The sequence below is a fragment of the Pygoscelis adeliae genome, unplaced genomic scaffold (genome assembly GCF_000699105.1).
Source record: "Pygoscelis adeliae isolate BGI_AS28 unplaced genomic scaffold, ASM69910v1 Scaffold120, whole genome shotgun sequence".
Taxonomy (NCBI): domain Eukaryota; kingdom Metazoa; phylum Chordata; class Aves; order Sphenisciformes; family Spheniscidae; genus Pygoscelis; species Pygoscelis adeliae.
In genome coordinates, this window is record NW_008824032.1 from 7,654,193 (window position 1) to 7,672,838 (window position 18,646).

Sequence of the window (18,646 nt, forward strand, 5' to 3'; positions counted from 1 at the left end):
CGTTACAGGTCTTTTGTTTAATCCAGGCAAAATTGTAATTTTCAGTTCCCATGTTGAATTTATTCACGTCGGCAGAAGTCCTGCTTTGTGAGTTCACTTAGGTAAAACGTTTACTTTGCTGTAGTTGACTGTCACTATGAGTGTGATGTGTCACCTCCCTTTATTTCTGAGGTGACACCCAAGTTAACTGATTCATTAAAGCGGTGTTGAATCTTACAGCAACCTCTAACAAAACGTTTCATGGTGAATTTATTCAATTTGTTTTGAAAAGCCTTCAGTGACAGGAACTGCATGATCTGTTGACGTAATTCCATTACATGATGATTTTTATAGTTCACTGAGTTTTTTTCCTAATATATTCTGTGGTGCATGTGATGCCAGTGATTACTTGTTCTGTCCTTGGTGGGTATAAAGATATTCCATTTTTATCTTTTACGTGCAGAAGAACTTGAAGATTATAACTTTGCCCTCTCCTCTTTTCACATTATTCTATACTAAACAAATTTTGTTCTCTTAGTATTTTCCTACTGATCATGTGTTTTTAAAGTTTAGATTTTTTTTCCACTCTATCTGCAGTTTTCTCTAAATGTGGTGTTTAATCTGTACATTGTTTGCCAACTGCTGTGTGTTTCACTGCTGCTGAACAGAGCAAAATACTTGTTTCTTGTGTCTTAGACCTTCATAGTGCCAAGTTTGTCATCCTTTTTCTTCCACTGTACCTCATTGCACTCTCACTCTTACTGTCTAACTGCAACCCACTGTAACTTTCAGATTTTTTTCCTGTGTTTTTGTTGTCTGGCTAGTTTTTCCCCTTGTATTTGAATTTGTTTTCTTGATCATCATTGTAGTACTTTACGTCTGTCTCTATAGAATTTTCAGATCATCATTTTGAGTTCTGCTTTTGTTTGCTAAACTGCTTGCAATCTTTCCCACCTTAGTTATTAGCCCACGTTCTGAAAGTGTGCTTTCTCAGTTTCATTGTCAGTGTAATAAGGAAAATATGAAATAAAGCTCGGTGCATGGCAGATCATTGTGGAACTCCATTTGACTTCCAGTTTGCAAGAGAAGTATTCCTAATTACTTCTTTGTATAGTAGTCATAGTTGCTCTTCAGTGTAGGCCATAATTCCCTACTCAGCTTGTCCCACTCTCAGGTGGCTTAGATTAAAGGCCCAATCAAAGCCAAGTTTGTCACATCTGTGGCTTCTCCCTTGCTCACTGTGTCAGAAAAAGATTTGTTCTTGACAAATTCACATTATCTGCTTTTTATTATCATATTGTCTTCTTAGATGCTCAACGACTGACTGCTTAATAACTCGTTCCATTATCTTCCCAAAGACAGCAGTTAGGTTGACTGGCTCTCTTGCGCTTCTCCAGTGTCCTGGGACCTCTCTCTTAATTTTCTCTGGCCTTTCAAGTGTTACAGAGAGTCCTGCTTGTTTCTTTTATACTTACAAAGCCACCAATTTTCCCACTCATGTACCCTTCCTGCTGCCAAGTTTCCTAAAATACAGTAAGAATAATTTGGTAGCTGGAAGACGATGGGAAAATAGATGTTTTGGGAACATGTGCTGCCCAATTAGGTATGGACACAGCATCCTGGGAAAGGGATAAGTTATATGACTGTTGGACACCATGACTTTACACACTTGATCCATCTCAAACATTTTCAAAACATCTTTTCTCAGGAACAATGAACCAAAAAATAAAAGATTCCTTCTGGTGGATTCAAATATTGACCTACAAGCTGGATTTTAGCCTCAGGAACCTAATTATATTCTGAAAGTAATGAATTTTCTGCTAGAAAGCTTGGCCAACCTTTAGTAGTGTGCTGCTTCCAGTAAGTCGTACAGATTGCATTAGTTTTAACATATATATCTACTCAGAAAAAAACTGTTACTAGTCATATCATGGCCACAGAAAGAAAAATATAATAACTTTTAGTGGAATCAGTTTGGAGTGTATTTGTGTTAGAGCCTATACTTCAGTCATATTGAAGCAGTGCACTGGAAGTAATTGTGTGTATTGTAAAACTGGGCACATAACTGTGGTGGAAGCTAAGGTAAGGGGAGAAATGTTCTGAAATATCCTGCAGTTATTTGTCTTTCTGTGACAGCGCTTTGGCTTGAAGGTCTGCTAATCATTGGAAAACAGTTTTCATTGTCATCGGATGACAGTATTTCAAATCCGCTTTAATGCATTCTGGCGTCTTGATTGTACATGTGTGACACATGGCTGCTGTGGACAGCGAGCAGTAAATTCCCAAAGGGAAACTTGCTTATCTCCATCTCAGATGTGCTGTCTCACTTGGCTGCTGGAATGCATTATTCTTTAATGGTGCCTTTCAGGTAGTGACATGCAGAGATGTATCAGACCATCATCTTAACAACATTAGTCTCTTTTTATTAATGAGTTTGGTGCACTCTGACACTTGAAAGTGTTCCAGATACAGAAATACAGCATTTGCCAGAGAACAATGGCCTCTGTACGCAAGCAGCGTGTCACACAGATACAGAGCCTTGTTGCACTTGGAGAGGCTGTACATAGGTGCAGTTGGATGATTTTCTTTCCCTCCACTCTTTAAAACAATTTTTCTTATCCCTGCGCATCTGACAACTGCAGCCTACATTACAAAGACTCTTTGAACAACAGGATAGACAAATATTATTTCCGTCTCGCCCATAAAGAAATCGAGGCACATAAAAGCCAGGTGACTTGTCTAATATGATGCCATCTGGCTTTGATTTTGTGGATGTAGAAGCACATGGTTAGTGGAATTTGAGTGTCCAACTACCTTAGATCTTTTTGCAAAGTTGGGGGAAAATATATATGAAGTAGGCTCTCCTGGGGTAGGTTGCCAGAGCTTGCAGTCTTGTAATTTTGACCACAATCTTGAATGTATCTGGAGATGAGCAGTTTAGCTCACTTCAGCAGAAAATTTTACAACTGGTATGTTATATGTTTATTGTTGTTGTTATTATCATCAGTTCATTGGTAAAACCCCCAGCTTAGAGAATATCAACATGGAAATCCTCAGTTTAGACAGGGAAGAAAAATGAGTAATTTTTTAAAACGCTTTGATTCATCAGTGGAAAAGACTTATTTCATGTTTTGGAAAATGGATCTTAGAAAATAGGAAGTGAATCAGCCATTTCTAGAACTTGACAACAGTGAGTCCTGGGTTCCTCATGGTCCAGCATATCATGGTGTGATCAGATTTTCACCTGAAGACTTTATAAAGGCAATACAGCTCATGGGACAGCTGTGGAATATACCTTGGTTTACAGGAGTTTCATTTGGGAACGAGTAGTCTCAACCATACTGGATTAGCTGGTAAAATGGGATAACTTTGGTGAAGAGCTGTCATTCGGAGCTGATCATATAAACAGACAAAACTCTTTCCTGATAATAGACTTCCCTGAACAAGCGCACATTTATAAAATAACTTTTCTTTTAATAATTTTCAAATTATGTAGTTTTTGTTGCAAAATAGTTGCAGTTAAAAAAAAAAAAGGCATTTTTAACCTTCCAGGAAAAGATGCAAAATCTCCCCAAAAGACACTTTCCTAATGCTTGAGAAGATTTGCTTCTTTGGTCTTAAAACAAGACTCAGTTTCACTAGAGTGCCAGCTGGTGATTACATTGATTTTTTTTCTTTTTTTTCAGCTGCAAAGTGGCCTGACCCTTTCAGTTGTAAGCTTGCATGACAGAACCAACCACAAATACAAGTTTCCTTACTTAATGGCTAACTGTCATTTGCAGCATTTCATCACAGGGAAAAATAAAACATTGTATGCAGCGTGAGGAAAAAATAAGCAAAATGCTATCAGGGAGCCTTTAAATGCTTATTGCATGGTGAGTCTTCCTATGAGCATCAAAAATATGACATGGTTTCTTCTTGAACTAGTGTTTCCAAATACTGCTAATTTACTTCTTGAGCAGATAGGCTATGTACATTGCAGAAGATGTAGCTGATAAAATAACAATCTTTGGCCCTCTGACAGCCAAATGAAAACTGCTAAAAATTGTAACTTTCCTTTGTTCCAGGAGCTCATTTTGGGTTTGATGCTGCCATCTTTATGACATTATGTGCTATATAAAATACCACCCTACAAATATAAAGTTGACAGGTTCAGAATCCATGGGATAAATTGCCTCCTACTCTAGCCATGTCTTGGCTTTGGCTTGCAGAAATTGCCATCTCTCTAAAAGTAGTTTTAGATGCATTGATGATTATTCAGATGGAGTGGCTCAAATAGTTGACAGTATGATAGTCAAAGTTATCTAGTATTACCTAATGAAAAATTCGATATTAATCTCCCTTTATCACCCAGAGTTGTCTCTCCGGATCCTTCAGGTTGTAGGTGCTATTCTTAATAGCTTTGACACATCTGTTCTCATTGTATGTTGGGTTTTTTTTTCCTAATGTCAAAAACTGAAGAAATTCAGGAATTACTCGGTGAACTATTGCCAGGAATAAAGAAAAGTTACAAACTTTCCTTTCAGGTTGGCAATAAAAAATAATAGGATTTGATGACAGAGCCAGTGGTTATTTAGAGAATTGTTCCAGGCAGATTGATGTGGATAAAATTTATACTTAGGAATGTTGTGTCAGAGCTCTTAATTTTTTGAAAGCACATCTAGACCGTTGTTAATATATGAACCCAACAGACCTGCGTAGGCTCTGGAGAAGCTTGGAAGGATGGACGTTACCTTTGAGCAAGGAGCCACCAAGCTATAATAAGAATCGTAGAATCATCATTTAGGTTGGAAGGAACCTCCAACCTGCTCAAAACAGGTCTAACCAGACGAGGCTGCTCCAGGCTGTGTCCAGGAGAGTCCTGAACATCTCCAAAGATGGAGGTTGCACACCTCCTCTGGGGAGCCTGTGCCAGTGTTTGACCATCCTCTTGGTAAATTTTTTTTTCCTAACATGTAGCTGGAATGTCCCATGTTTCAACTTGTGTCCTTTGCATTTTTTGCTATCACTGTGCACCTTTGAGTGGAGCCTAGCTCCATCTTTTTGGTGTCTTTCAGTTAGGTAGTTGTAGACAGCAGTAGTGTCACCCTCAGCCTTCTCTTCTCCAAGCTGAGCAGGCTCGGTTCTCCCAGCCTCAGCTCACGTGTCGTGTTCTCCAGCCCCTGACTGTCTTGGTGGCCAGTGGCTAAACACTAAAAATGGAACCTTTTATCTTTTTCTGTCCAACAGTGTCTGTTTCATTTAAGACAAGGGAATAGTGTACCTCTGAAAAGTGTTTTTGGCTGTTCAGTTGAGCATTTTAGTGTCAGTTTCTAAAATATTATAGTGATCTAGTATATCCAGGTGGGATACTCTGTTAATCATTAACTGGCTGGTGAGAAACAGTGGTAGTAGGGAACACCTATTGCTGTGAGTCTGAAGAGGGCTTTTTCCATGAACGTTGACCTTTAACTATAATTGTGGCTACCAGAAATAATGACCAAAAGTACTATTTCCTGGCAGTAAGCACTGTGCTTGGCCTAATCCTCCCAAACTATTTTGTGTTCACTTGTGTCCTTTCACAGATGGAAACCAGAGGCACTGGTGCCTAAGCAACATGCCAGGGTCACTCAGTAGTGTTTTGTGGGTGGAACCCAGTAGTTCTCTCTCAGCCAACGAAATGGAAAGAAAAAACAGTGTAAGGTTTGATAAAGGGAGTAAATTTTGTATAGCTGGGCTTTGGAACACAGTGCTGCAGCTTAATACTAAGAATGAGAGCTTAGGAAGTATTTGCATGTATAACAAGAATACCCCCCGATCAGATGAGCACATACAAAAGGTAGAAATCTGTTTTTTCTCACGCTAATGCCTAATTGAGAAGTATGTTCCCAGTATGAGATAAACTCTGTGAGGTGGCCCTTGCAAGTTGTCCTGGAGTGGACAGCTCTGATATTCATTTAAAACATGTGGCATTGGCATTTTTGGAGGCTGGGTATTGAAGAAGGCCACGTGCCTGTGTGTCAGCAGTTTTCCTGTGTGAAAGGACTTTATCACCCAGGCTGTGGTGATCTGTGCTTTATAATTTAGTCATTTCTACCTCCTCTTACGAGGTTACTAATTTTGAGGCATAGTGCACTAGGAAGAGATAGCAGACAGAGGTGGCTTCTTACTGATCATTTCAGAAGTTAATTCTTGAGGTTTAAATAAGGTGCGTGCTCAACCTGTCTTTGAGCACCAGAGGGTGCTCCTGTATTTGCAAAGAGGTGGTGCTCTCCGGAGATGTGTTCCAGAGAACCTGTTGCATGTTCTTTGTTTGCATGGGATTCTTCAATGATTTTAACTACCTTAATTATTTAAAAAATAATCACACTTCTTCTGCAGAATATTCTAACACACTTGGAAAGAGAGCCACATATAAGAGAGCTCTACACATGGGAAGGGGGGAGATGTGGGCATGCATGCTTGAGGCTGTGTACCTGTTCTTCCACATGAACACATGCACATTTAAGTATGATCCTTCAGTAAACTTAGTATCCCTCCTATTTTTATCCCTTCTATGTATTCATTCTCTTACTGTAGTATCTAGGAGCAGGACTGTATTATGCTGTATGTTTTCTAGTTACATCATAGCAATGCTGTCCTTGCCCTGTCTGATGTTCTCTCTTACGGAGAGACAGTTCTTTGATAACTGAACCAAGTCTGAACATCCCCAAATCCCTGGGGAGGCGGAGGGGAACTGTGGTCTGGACCCAATCCTTGCAGCTACTGACATTCTGGACTAGCAGCGGTTCCTGGTGGCAACTGCAGAGCCAGTAGGCTGGGCAGCATTAGCAGCCCTTTTTAACTTCTTCCACAGGTGTCTGGTTCCTGTGCTGCAGTGAAGGGTCTGCAGAAGCAGGAAATGAGGATGAACTAACTGAGCTGCCTCTGCCATGTTTTTGGCAAAACCAAGGGGGATTCATAATGACTAAATAGTATGGATATTTTAGCTATTAAATCTTGCTATCCTTCCATGAACGGAATGATGATGATTGTTCCCATTTTACAAATTAATAAAGTGGGAACTACAGCCTCCTTTTTTAAAAAGTGCTGAACATCAAATGCACTAATGCAGGGGGGCAGTTGTGAAAGTGGAACTAAGCAACTTGACCAAAACTGTGTATGGGATTGGAATCTCTTAGTCACTGTCTGCATCCAGCAGAGACCTTTGCCTCTCTGGGGAATAACGTAGTCTGCTCAAAACTGTGATGACAAAAGTCCTATGCTCTGGGAGAGAAATAAATCTTTGAATTGTAGAACAAATCTTTGTAAGATGAACCTGTAAAAGCCTGTTAGGATTGGCAGAATTTAAGAACACGATTATGCTTACCCACTTTGCTTCCTCTACCCCACAGAAGTTTTTAATTTTTGACAACTTCACTGATGGGAAGTTGCTGAACAGCTTTTATCATGAGAACTTCTGTTCACATGTAATTTGTCATTAGTCTGACTTCAGAATAAAGGATATATGAACACAACATCTGTACTAGCTGAAACCTGGATTTAGTCCAACTGCCTTAGAATTAATATTTGACACAGTCTGAGGAAAAAATAGTATTTTAACATCAACATTAGGTTAAACAGTAGTGCAGACAAAATGCTTGCTTTAAGTGCCCACAGTAGTGGGTAAGAAATGTGTTGGCAGAGTTGTTTGTCTGCTTCATAGGATCATAAATTGTTACTTGACTGTTATAAGCTCTGACTGTTCAAGGTAGATGCAGCATATGTGGTCTTTAGAGCATTCACACAAACTCCTGGGTGCTAATGCTCATGGTATCGGCTGGCTGAAGGACCCTCTCTCCCTTAGCTGTGATTCCAAGGCAACCAACCGGTTCTTGTTAAAAATGCTTTCCAGAAGATTATTATGAGCTGAAATAATCTGAAGATGCTGTAGGCATTATACTGCTTTGAATTGCTGTTGACAACTTTGGTTCAGGATTTGTAGGTGTTTCCTTTCAAACCTCTACTTTGAGCTGCTTGTAACTTTCTGAAATTTTAACCATTCTGCTTGAAATTTTCCAGACAGATTCTACTGGAGGTTGCAAATTTAATGGAAGACTTGAATAAGAATGTGTGGGGGAAAAAAAATTGAAAACATTTCAGAATCCTAATAAAAAAAAAAAAAATAAATTCAGTGTTCCTCTGAAGAGCTTTAGTTCTGAAAAGATTGGAAATTGAAAGCTGAAAGTTTGCCAGAGGAATGGTCTCTATAAAAGAAGACTACCTTTGAGTATTGCCATCAACTTTAATGTTGGGCCAAGTTTTGAGCCTTTCAAAAATGTTTTTCCTGTAAGTACGGTATAGGTTGCATCTTGTAAAGCGAGGTGCACAAGTGGTTCAATGTATGTGTAGCCCTGTTTTCCTTTCTGGGATCACAGGCAGACACTAACCTCGTAGTTCAAAGTCAGAGACCCAGCATTCAGCAGCTGACCATGGCAGCGTTAGTTCTGCCACTACTGATTGATTAGGCGCAAAGCACCTAACTTTATGCTCAAATGTAATTATGTGAGATTACTTGTGTTATAAATGCTGTTCTGAGTCAGGAAACAGCTCTGCTTTCACTAAAATCACTGTCAGACTCTTCTTGAGTTAGCGGAGGCAGATAGGCACATACTGAGCACTACTGACTACTCTTAGAGGAATTACCTGTGATCATGTAATTAAGAGTACAATAATATAACTTATGATCTGCAGCTTTATAAACATGCATTAAATGGGGACATATTCCCCTAAAGACAAGGTTTAGCTGGTCTTCTAAAGCTAAACCTGTCTTCACAGAGCAGTGAACAGTAGTATGGCATCCTTCATGTGTTTTACAGAAGCTGTGTTCCATAATTAGAAAAATAACATAAATCCTGTCACTAAGTACTTAACTATATCATGTAATGGCAGAGGATTGGAGTTAATGGTTGAGGATTTGAATTCTTGATTCTCTTATGTGAGAGACTGGGGAAAAAAAGAATAGGTTACACTAATGCCTACGTGCTTCATAGGAAGCTTACAGAATTTACATAATCTAGTAGTAAAAGAAGATTTCTTGCGTAGTAAATTGACAGAACAGCAATATAATTTCGCTGATGTGAGGTTGGATTGCAGATTCCTAAATCCGAGAAGAAAATTCGGGGCCTTCAGCCTTCTAGGGCTGTGTTCATCACAACCCCTGAGCATATGGGGATGATTTACTGAACTGAGATCCAGTCAAAGAGAAAGATTCACGTGGTTAGTGAATAGAGAGACAGAAGTATCTCCATGTTACTTGGCAACAGATGGTCCAGGCAGCAATAGCCATATGAACATACATAGTCCAAAAGGCATCTGAGAAGCCTAGGTACCGGTAATATTGGGAGGCAGATAACCGTGGCTCTAAAGGATGTAGCACCTATTTGTAGGAGGGTAAATGTAAATGCAGTTGAGTGTTCGACTCACTTAATAGATTTCCAAAGATGATTAAGAATTTTAATAATTTAACCAATATTTAATTAATTTGCAATAATTGTCTAGAATTTGTGTGAAATTTTCAATAGGTAGGATTTGCTTTCTACAAGGGGAGGATAAAAAGAGATAGGCTTGCAAAATTCACCAGTGAGCTTCTGAATATGAGGTTTAGATTGAGAATCATCTGTAGTCAAGACATTGTCACGGAAATTGCAGTTGCCAGATGTTTCTCCATTTGAAAAGTGATCTTTTGATTTTACTTTTTGACTAAAGAAAAGCCCGTTGAGAAAGTGGTGGGAGGTCCAACAGCAGCGAGGGGGCTGCAAAATTGGAGTTCTAAAAAATGTACCAGCTCGTGTGTCAGAAACATGAATAGAAGAGGAGGAGGAAAATGAGTTTTAAGAGACAGAGCTAATTGAGCGCTCTATCTACACAGTGTTGTGGATTTAAGTTTTGCCTGGAAAATATCCTGTATTACAGGAACTGTGAAGATAGATGGATTGAATAACACAACTTAAGAAGCATGCACTGCTGAGTGCTGAGGATTCGTTTTGGGATTTAAGGTGCATTATAATGCTGAAAATGAGAACACTTTCTGCCACTCAGAATGTTATTTGTTAAATTCCACCAGTATCTCTGAAGCCTCTTGCTTCTGTCTTGTGAAATTGTTGCTAACATTTAATGGCTTAGCTACTTCTGTACTTCTTTTCCTTTCCCTTTTCTTTCACAAGTTGAGATTTTTCTTTTAAAGAATTATTGATGATGGAAAACTACTTGTAGTGGGCAAACAGAATTTTTCATACAGCTGCTTTCAGCTTGTTTGCCTCAGAAAACCAAAGTTTGTGTGATCGCAGTCTGTTGGTGTATATCTGACCACTAAGTTTCCCCCTGGGAAGTTTGAAATTCACTGGCAGATTTCAGTCAGATTTGGCAGACGGATAATGAAACCTCCAGGTTTCACAAGAATGGGAAAGGGGAAGAAACCCTCTAAGGCATCTTTAAAGAAAGACTTCAGTGTGAGCTCAACCCTAGTTAGACATCAGAGAATCCAGGTGGGGATGAGCCTTTATTAAATGCCTGAGCTGGAGAGGCTATGGTCAAAATAGTCAGGGATGAGAAACATGAGTATAGAGAACCAGGCCTCATTATTTCTTGTGCTTGCAGAAGTACTTGTCATTCAGTAATGACAAGTAGTCCTAAAGAAAGGCAGAGAATAGTGGTTTGGAAGTTTATTTGCTTCAGATTGTTGCCTATTGTAGTTAAACATACTCTCCTTCTTGTTCAGTCAGACTGAAGGGCATACAGTGCCTGGAAACTACGAAGATAGACATGTTTGATGAAGAAGCCAAGTGCTTTGCACTGTGATGAAGTGACGCCATCCATTTTGCTAACCATTCCTTTGCTCTCTGAAATGCATCTCACTGTAGCAGACCAGGCATATAGATTGTATAAGAGGAAGTTAAACTGTCTGTTTTGTATTAGCTAGAATTGCTTTACAGCTTTTATAATACAAGTATCCCTTTTATTTACTAGTGCCCAGAGTGGCAAGCCCTCCCAGAATAAGGATTTTGTTACAGCTGGAGAAAAGGACACACAAAAAGTTAAGTTGACTTGTCTGAGATTGCACAGAAGTCCATGAAGAGCTTTACATGTCCCATTTGACGTCTTGTCTTTTTATGTAACATTTTTGTAGAGATTCCAATTGTTTTAAATGGTTTTTGATTTTCCTTTTTCAGCTTTATAGATTTATCTGCAGGAGACCGTCACATTTAAGATGTCCTTACATGAAAGAAAAGCACTTCTAACCCACTGGTTGAGACCATCCTTAAAGCTAATTGAAGTTACATTTTTTTGACTGGTGTTCTGAATTCCCGAGCACTTGGTGCTACTTGGAAAGCTGGGCATATTGTCGGGCCTGCAGTTCCCTAGACAGGTGCACCTAAAAGCATTCAGCTGAAAATAAAGCAAAGCTAGCTGGCTGTTAGAATGGGAGAACAGGAAAGCTAGTAAGTGAACCATTTAAAACAATCAAAGTATTTCTGGGGCTCTTAAGAAAGCAGGTGATACTGTGGCAGTGCTTATATCTGTGGCCTGCTGGGGGAGTATAAGACTGTGAATAGCTGCCTTTGAGGAAGGTGGAAATAGATCTGGCTGAAATTAGTGACTCTTGGTCCTCAGACTAGGAGTTTATCAGTGACTTTCTTTTCATTTGTGCTGAAGTCCTCTTCAGGACTAGGAAGTAGAGTTAAATTTGAAGTGGTGATTGGGCTGCAAGATGAGTGGTTGGTGATTTATGAGCTTTGAGGAACTGTTTCAAATAATTCATAACAGGACTTAGGTACCTGCTGTTAGAGGTTGATCATACATCTACAATAATACTTTCTGGACCCGATTCTTAGAATAATGTTCTTGATGAAGGCCACTGGTCAGGTGCCCCACTTCAGCCCACTGCCTGAAGAGCATGAGGTTGACGTCTGTCTAAGGAATGCACCAACACATACAGCAATAGTTATTTTTTTGTAGAATCTACAAAGAGGAAAGACAAGGAGAAAGATAACCTGTTGACTGGCCATTTCAACAAATTCTATTTTTTGCCAAAGAGAGTGGTCGGCAAACTCGCATACGTTTGTGATTTTTTTCTCTTTTTTTCTAAATGCATAAGGTAAGTACACGTTAATGCATAAGCAGACTACCTGATGTTGGAGTCGGTCAGCCTCATGATATCTTCATCTGAAAAATTTTAAAATAATTTGTATCCTTGTTCTTTGATGGCATCTCATTTTTTTATAAAAATATTCTTGCTCTTCCAAAATATTTTTGAGAGGCTTGGGAGGGCCAGGTTGTGAAAGAAATGTTTCTCTTAAAATCATTGCCAGAATTTTAGGAAGTTTCAGGGCAATCTTTCTAGAAAGGGTTTTTTTTGTGTATTAGGAGAAATACCCATTCAATGTGAGAATAGTTCCTGTCTGCTGGTCCATCCTGTTCCCAGTAATTTTCATAGAAACGGTTTTATTCTTAAGATCAGTGCTTGACTGCAGGTTTTCCCTGTGACAGCACAGAGTTTTACAAAATACAGAATACAGGTATCAAGATGGACCCTTTTGGCTCTGATTCAGCTTTTACTGAGGTTTGTGCAGTCTTTTTATTGCTTTGTTGGGAGTTGATTCAGGTCCTTTGATTCTTTTTCTCTCTGGTCTAGTTTCAGAGTCACTGAGTCACTGAGAAAATCGAAGGAGCTGCAGACACGAAGCTGCCCACTTAAAACGTAGCAATATTCTTCATGACTCCTAAGTTTGTAAATATGTGGGCAACAGGCCGTGAGCCTGTGTCAAATATGTCATGCATGTTGAAGTTCCTGATAGTGTGTATAAGACTCATAGAGACCAGATTGCTAATAGCATGTAAAGATGCACTTTCTAGATACCTCAGGGCTTTTCTGATTTTAAGAAATATTTTGATACTGTTTTGTGTGAAGTTTTCTTGAGTAATAAGTTAAAGGGGTTATGATACATTGCAGGCTGATAACTAGTTTAAGCACAGGTAGTTGTTTCCAGTCAATTACAGATCACAGAGATTACAGCTCAAAAGCATGAAGTGACAAACCAGCAGAAAAATGCTAACTCTAAGCTTACAGATGGGACAGAATTATCTGTATAATGGAAAAAAGAAAGTAATGCGAAAGGCAGGATCTTAGTAAAAATATGTTACCTCTATAATAGCGAGGGAAATAATCTAAACTGCCCTTCCCTTAGACTGTGATAAGTCTGAGAGTGCATATGACCAGCAGAAAAAAAATTCCGTAGCTCCTGATTCCCCATGTTCTCCTTTGTAAGAGAAACTCTAGGATGAAATTTCTAGTCAAAACTAGAGGAAGAGGACAGAAATACTCACCCAGAATAGTAAAATAGTGTGGCAGTCAGGAGACATCCTGAAGCTGGGAAAACCAAATCCAGCTGTATGTTCTGCATGGTTCAGACCAGAGGGATAAAATTGTTTCTCCCCCTTCCCATGCAAGTTCCTTAGTCCCTGAGCTGCTGTTCTACCACTGTTGCTTCTCATGAAAACCTTTGGAAGATCTATGTTTGTTTTACTGCAGAACAGAAGCCCTTTGGAAGTCTAAAAGGTTTACAGAACAAGAGATCATTTCCTGTCCAGCTTGCTAAGCGTTGTGCTTTCTGGTTATGAGCTTCCTTGGCAGCTATGTTCCAGACAAACTGTTTCCCTCTGCAGCAGAGTGTTTTGTGAGCACGGTTCTTTCACAAATGCTTGCATTTGGCTTCTAGAACTTAGTCCCATGCTAGCTAAGAATGACTGCTTCCCTGTCGTGGTTTAACCCTAGCTGGCAACTAAGAACCACAGCCATAACTATCCCACCACACCACCATAACTCTATCCCAGCCAAAACCAGCACATTCTCCCATCACCTTCAGAACTAAGTACAAGATTTAATTTTTTTAATTCAGCTGTACTTCAATAAAAGTTTCTCGTGCACAGAGCCATCCTACTGCATATTCACACATACTAACATAAACAAAAAAGCATAAGCTAGCAAAACCTACACAGGCATCCAAATGTTTTTCTGTGCAGCTTGTAAAAGGAGGAAAAAAGAAAAAGATTATTCTTTCCATATTCACAGTAGGTAAACTCTCGACATCATTGATTTCAGGGGCTCTAGATTTTACCATGGAAAGGGGCTGTAAAAACTGAGCTAAAGACAGCTACTCTAAAACTATCAGTATGTAAATATAAAGTGCACAGTCACTGCTGGGTTTTTTAATGCTGGTAATTTTTCCACCGATGTGAAAAGTTATGAAAAATTATTTCTCCCTCATTAGGTATTGCTTGGTTAATTGCATAGTCATGAGAGCAGAGGCTATGTGTGATTTTAATGCGGGCACAGTACAGAAGTGAATGGAAACTAATGCTTTAAAGCAAGAATTTTCTGAGTTATAATGTATTAATAGATTCATTTGATTTGTTATTACTCGAGCTGTTCACAGTGATGTGATTTCGCTAGTGACTAACGTGTTTCAGCCATTTCCTGGGGGAATGAGGTGCCAGGGCTCTCTGGCCAAGGGCTGTGAAATCTCCCCCTTTCAGGACTCAGTGTTGGTCTGGAGCAGTGTGGTGCATTGAACACGATACCACCTGACAGGTCATCGCTGGCCTCTAATCACTCTGCTCTGGACAATTATTTTCCCTTTGAGTTTCCTTTGTTAGGATGAACAGAAGCCAAGGATGAAACTTAGTCTGTCTCCCATAGTACTTTCTCATCTTTGAGACTCCTTCCCACATTGCAGTCTAGGGCACGCTAGTGAAAGGATATGTAAGAAAGTTGTTTGCCGTAGCGGTTCTGTTGATTGAGCAGTAAATTGATTGAAAGTAAACATTCAGGAAAGATAATTTCAGGGCTGTGAAGACTTAAAATTTTATTGCAATCCTTACAATATGTGATGGGAAGTGGACAGGTTTTTGTGTTTGGTTGTTGCTTTCAAAATCCTACTCCTGCATTAAATAAGTAAATAAAAGTCTCAGTTCTCATTTAAAAAGATGTATTATGAGCTTAATATGTGTACTCACTTTTTAAAACTTATGATTTTAAATTGGTTGGTGTTTTTGATGACTTGGAGGGGCAGTTTTACAATGATGCCTGGCAAAGGCTCAGCAGAATATGTTCACATTACTGCATGTCATGATTGTATTCAGGATTGTCTTCTATCTGTTTTAAGACTATCTGCATGAATCTGCAATAGTAAAATTGCAGTCCTACTGTGTTTTACGTTATACTTGTTTGGCAGGGTCTTCAGTTTGCTTTTAATATTGAATTTCTTCACTTTGCAGTGCATGCCTCTGAAACAATCTACCTGTTCACAAACATAATCCGTTTCCAATTATTTTTACCGTGTTTCCCATAAGCTCTTAAGTTTTCTTCTGATATTGTTCTCTGCATTTAGAAATATTTATTGTGATAATTTTATGTCCATAAAGCAGGGGAAATTCTAGTTATGGCCCAGGAGAAGCTTTACAGATTTTGTTTTGGTCATTTTAGAAAACTGTTAGCTGTCCATATTTTCCAGATGTAAAATAATAATCGATTGAAATTTTCCAGCTTACTGATAACATTACTGGTCGTTTGGGGGTTAGCTCTGCAGTGTTTTTCAAGTCTAAGCAGCATTTATTACCTTGCCTTTGCTTACAATGCTAAAAGAAGGTAATACAGAATGGTCATTTCTGCCATTCAGCTGAACAAGAAGCAGTGGCCAGCAGAGCTTGCTGAATAACAAATATGAATAGCTCAGACATTGAGTAAGATCTTATAAAATGGATTTCAAACAGATCTTATAAGCAAGGTTGTATTAAAAGAAAAAAAGTGACCAATTCCTCACCAGACAAGACACAAAATGTAGTTTCTCACTGTAAACATGAAGGTGCTGATAACTGATACTGGTGACTAAGTGAAAAATCTAATGGTGTTTTCTTTGCTTGTTCACCTAAATACATTACTTCCCCGAGACAAGTAAGCATTTGGAAATTTTGGAAGTTTCGCTTAAATGAAAATTAGTAGCTTCTCTGGCAACTGCTACCTAGAAAATATATTTGAAAGTGATGCTACAGTATGAAGTAAGTAGCATGAAGTAATGCAGTTATATATGTCTTCATGTTATGAGGAGGCATTGATTAAGGATGGTGCATCTTTTTTTATTTCATACATCACTAGTCAACTTCTGGAGGTAGTACTCTACAAACAGGACTGTTTTTCTTCTTAGACAATCTCTTTGGTAGAGAACTGCTTCTCTGTAACATCCATCCTTGACAAGATGATGGTCAAATTAATCGATCAAATGTTTTGTCTTGTCTTCCAGCAGTATGAGTGTATTTAAGATCAAGGTTGAAATCAGTCATTTATTATTGTCTGCCAACCCTTATTATTACTTATTGCCAATGACATGCCTACATAGAAAAATTAAGGTGTGAGTTTTGACGTAAGAAAGAGTTTGTTCTGGCTTATGTATCTCCAGAACGACGGCAGTAGCAATGAAGACACAAGCATGTCTAGCTTAAGTAAGGGCCAGAAACCAGGCCAAGTCCCTAGGGAGTTTTTGTGCTGGATGCTGCACCTGAAACATGAGTTTGTTGTATTGTCAAAGGCTGCAGTTTGTAGTGTAGAGATAACACAGAAGTTAAAGTAGCTCATGTAAATAAGACTTCCAGTGCTGTACAGACTTCTACAGTTAGAAATGAGAGCTTTGCATCCTTCACAGAGCACTGTGCTGCCCCCACTGCGTAAGTCTTTTTGTGATACAATTATATCTTCGTTTTACAGTGTAGGGGTACCATAAGGGCTGGCAGGAGGGTGGGGCACTTGCCATGAACAGGTACAAGTATTCAGCGCATTATAAAATTCTGAAATTGTTCTTCATTATCTCATTCTTTCCTGCTGCTGCTTGTGTTAGGACTTCAACCTGCAAAAGCACTTAGTCCTAAATCAGTTTTAAGCTGAAGATGCTGAAAGACAAAATGCACTGACAACAAAAGCAAGATCACTGTTGTTGTTTTGTGGTGGGTTTTTTTGTTTGGTTGGTTGGTTTGGTTTAGGGTTTTTTTAAAATGTCTATATGTCTATAGGCCTGCACTCACTAGGAAAATTATTATGATTCTTTTCCTGCTGGTGTTCCAGAATAGTCATGGAAACCCACGGGAACCCTTTCTGTCCTGTTGCTTATCGAGCAGTCTTTGAAACAACTGAAATGCTGCTGTTTTCTAAAACCTGAAGGACTAAAAAGGCCTACGTGGCTTCAACTTGAACTCCCAGTGGTACCTAAATGTTTAAGATGTCTAAGAAGAGTACAGATACATCTAAAAAGTGGAAGCCTGTGACAAGACCGTGCTTACCCTCAGGAGTAGCAATCACATTTAGAGGAGGTGTGGAAAATAAAAATTTAGAGCTCCATCTAACAGCTATCAAATAACTGATATTGCAGCATCAACAGCTAACAAACATATACCACTAAGAGATGTTAGAACTGCACGTCCACATGCCTTGCATCACCTTTGTGCTTACTTTCCTGTAGGGACTTATCATCTGAAGGATGAGGAGTGGAGAGAAGCTACGCATGTAGCTACAGTTTTAGAATTATTGCAGTCTAGCTTTCTTGTCACACTCCTTAGGGGTAGAAGATGAGTTGTAAATGAGATCGGGCTATCTATGCCTTATGTAAATTTCAGGAAGTTAAGTAGTGAATCAAACTAATGTGGTCCTTAACTTGAATATGTTTATCTCATAATTAACAGGAGTTCAGATATGACTGCTCAGGAAGAAGAAAGTGTTTTCTTGTAGGATGTGTAGAAAATGTGTTAAGGTTCCATAATTTAGTTGTGAGCAAACATGTTCTTTTTAACAAATGAAAGTAAATCAAATACTTTCACAAAGTTAAGAAGTCTAACAACAACTTCTACAACAGTCCACGTTTCATGACTGATGAAATCAGAATAAGTTTTGAGATTGCCTGGAAAACTACCGTGCTGTTTCCATCATACTTAAAAGATGATAGCTAACAAGTGAAAAGATGTCACCAGCTGTGGTAAGCAGAAGATTATATGCAGAGTGTGCAAGTGCATTTACTAGTGATTTTTTTTTACTTTTCTGATAACAAATGCAAGGAAGTTTTTTATTTGTGTGTTTTTACATATAAAACACGTATGCTTTCTGTAATAGCTCTTTTCCCCCCTTTTCTTTTTCCAGAGTCAAGATGACAGATTTGCTTTCACTGCTGAATGGTATGACCCAAATGCTTCACTCTTTCGGCGTTATGAACTTCTGTATTATCCAAAAGATGGATCAGTTGAAATGGTAAGAATAAAAGAAAAAAAATCTATTGTCATACGTGTAATATCCAATTAAATAGTTTGTAAAATGGCAAGCCACTGCCTATACCTATTAATTTTCCAGGTAAGGAAAATATAATGTAAGACGTATCTTGCTCTGTTTCTAAAACGAAAAGAAAAGCAAAAATACAAGGTCACAGTGAAGCGTGTGGAACAGTTTCCATGTTTATGATTTTTTTTTTCTTAAAGCTTGCTTTGGCATGGAGAGATTTATTTTCACAAATCTGTTTTCATTCAATCTCTACTTGGGTTTCAGAATTGAAACTCAGCAACGCTGACCTGCTGCTTGAGAAACATAAATTGAAGCTGGGGAATAAGCTTCAGCAGG

At 38.8% G+C, this 18,646-nt stretch overlaps 1 protein-coding gene across 1 annotated transcript in view; it reads left to right on the forward strand.

Moving 5' to 3' along the window:
* The first annotated feature begins 17,999 nt into the window (after window positions 1-17,999).
* Window positions 18,000-18,646, forward strand: part of NME7 (NME/NM23 family member 7) — a 74,451-nt gene continuing 73,804 nt past the window's right edge. Inside the window, exons 1-2 of the mRNA XM_009330587.1 lie at window positions 18,000-18,014; window positions 18,176-18,283. Coding sequence (XP_009328862.1) covers window positions 18,000-18,014; window positions 18,176-18,283 — 123 coding nt within the window. The remainder of the gene's footprint in view (window positions 18,015-18,175; window positions 18,284-18,646) is intronic.